The sequence below is a fragment of the Penaeus monodon genome, chromosome 22 (genome assembly GCF_015228065.2).
Source record: "Penaeus monodon isolate SGIC_2016 chromosome 22, NSTDA_Pmon_1, whole genome shotgun sequence".
NCBI classification, from domain to species: Eukaryota; Metazoa; Arthropoda; class Malacostraca; order Decapoda; family Penaeidae; genus Penaeus; species Penaeus monodon.
Window position 1 is genome coordinate 6,854,061 of NC_051407.1, and position 814 is coordinate 6,854,874.

General features: G+C 50.4%; 1 protein-coding gene across 1 annotated transcript in view; it reads left to right on the forward strand.

Annotated features, from left to right (window-relative positions):
* The first annotated feature begins 137 nt into the window (after positions 1–137).
* Positions 138–814, forward strand: part of LOC119586863 — a 1,089-nt gene continuing 412 nt past the window's right edge. The window contains exons 1-2 of the mRNA XM_037935593.1: positions 138–149; positions 287–814. The exon at positions 287–814 is cut by the window's right edge and continues 412 nt beyond it. Coding sequence (XP_037791521.1) covers positions 138–149; positions 287–814 — 540 coding nt within the window. The remainder of the gene's footprint in view (positions 150–286) is intronic.

An 814-nucleotide genomic window follows, 5' to 3' on the forward strand; every position in this document is an offset into this window, starting at 1 on the left:
ACAGGAACCATCGAGCCGGGCGGGGTAGGAGCTGGGGCGACCTTTGATGGTGATGAGGAGGAGAGCAGGAGAATGGTGGAGCGAGAGGAATTGTATATAAAAGGCGGCGTCTGGCTCGGGAAAGCATTACTTCCGACATGAAGCTCCTGGTAAGTCAGGTCTCTGTTGTGTCGGTGTGTTCGTATAGAAATACTACGTGGAAAATAAATTAGATTGAATGAATTGAATCAGTGGAATGCTGAGATGATTATTCAGCAATATGTCACATTGCTTTGTCATTTTGCAGGTCTTAATCTCAATACTCGTGGCGACGTCGTTAGCCGCACCTCAGGGCTACAGTCTGGGTACGCCCTCAGGACCAAGTTTTGGAATTGGAGGTCCGGGTCCAGGATTTGGCTCAGGAGGATGCGGCCCCGGACAGGTGCTGCATGTCGACGGCAGATGTGTCACTCCACGTGTCAACCGTAAAGTGTACTTATATGACGCGCCACCAGAACCACCGATTTCCCACGGTCCTCCTCCTTACATCCCTGAGCCAACCATAGACACAAATATTGTGTTCATCCGAACTCCTGAAGGAGGACAAGGACCAGATCCCATCGTCATACCTCCACCACAGCAGAAACACGTCTTGTATGTCCTAAACAAACAGACACAACAAGGACAGGAAGTGATTGAAGTGCCAGCACCGCCAGCAACTAGTCCTGAAGTTTACTTCGTAAACTATGCTGACGGCGAGAATCCAGTACTTCCCAGCGGTGTTGATCTCCAGAGTGCCTTGAATGCAGCTTCCCAGGGAGGTGGTCAAGTGATT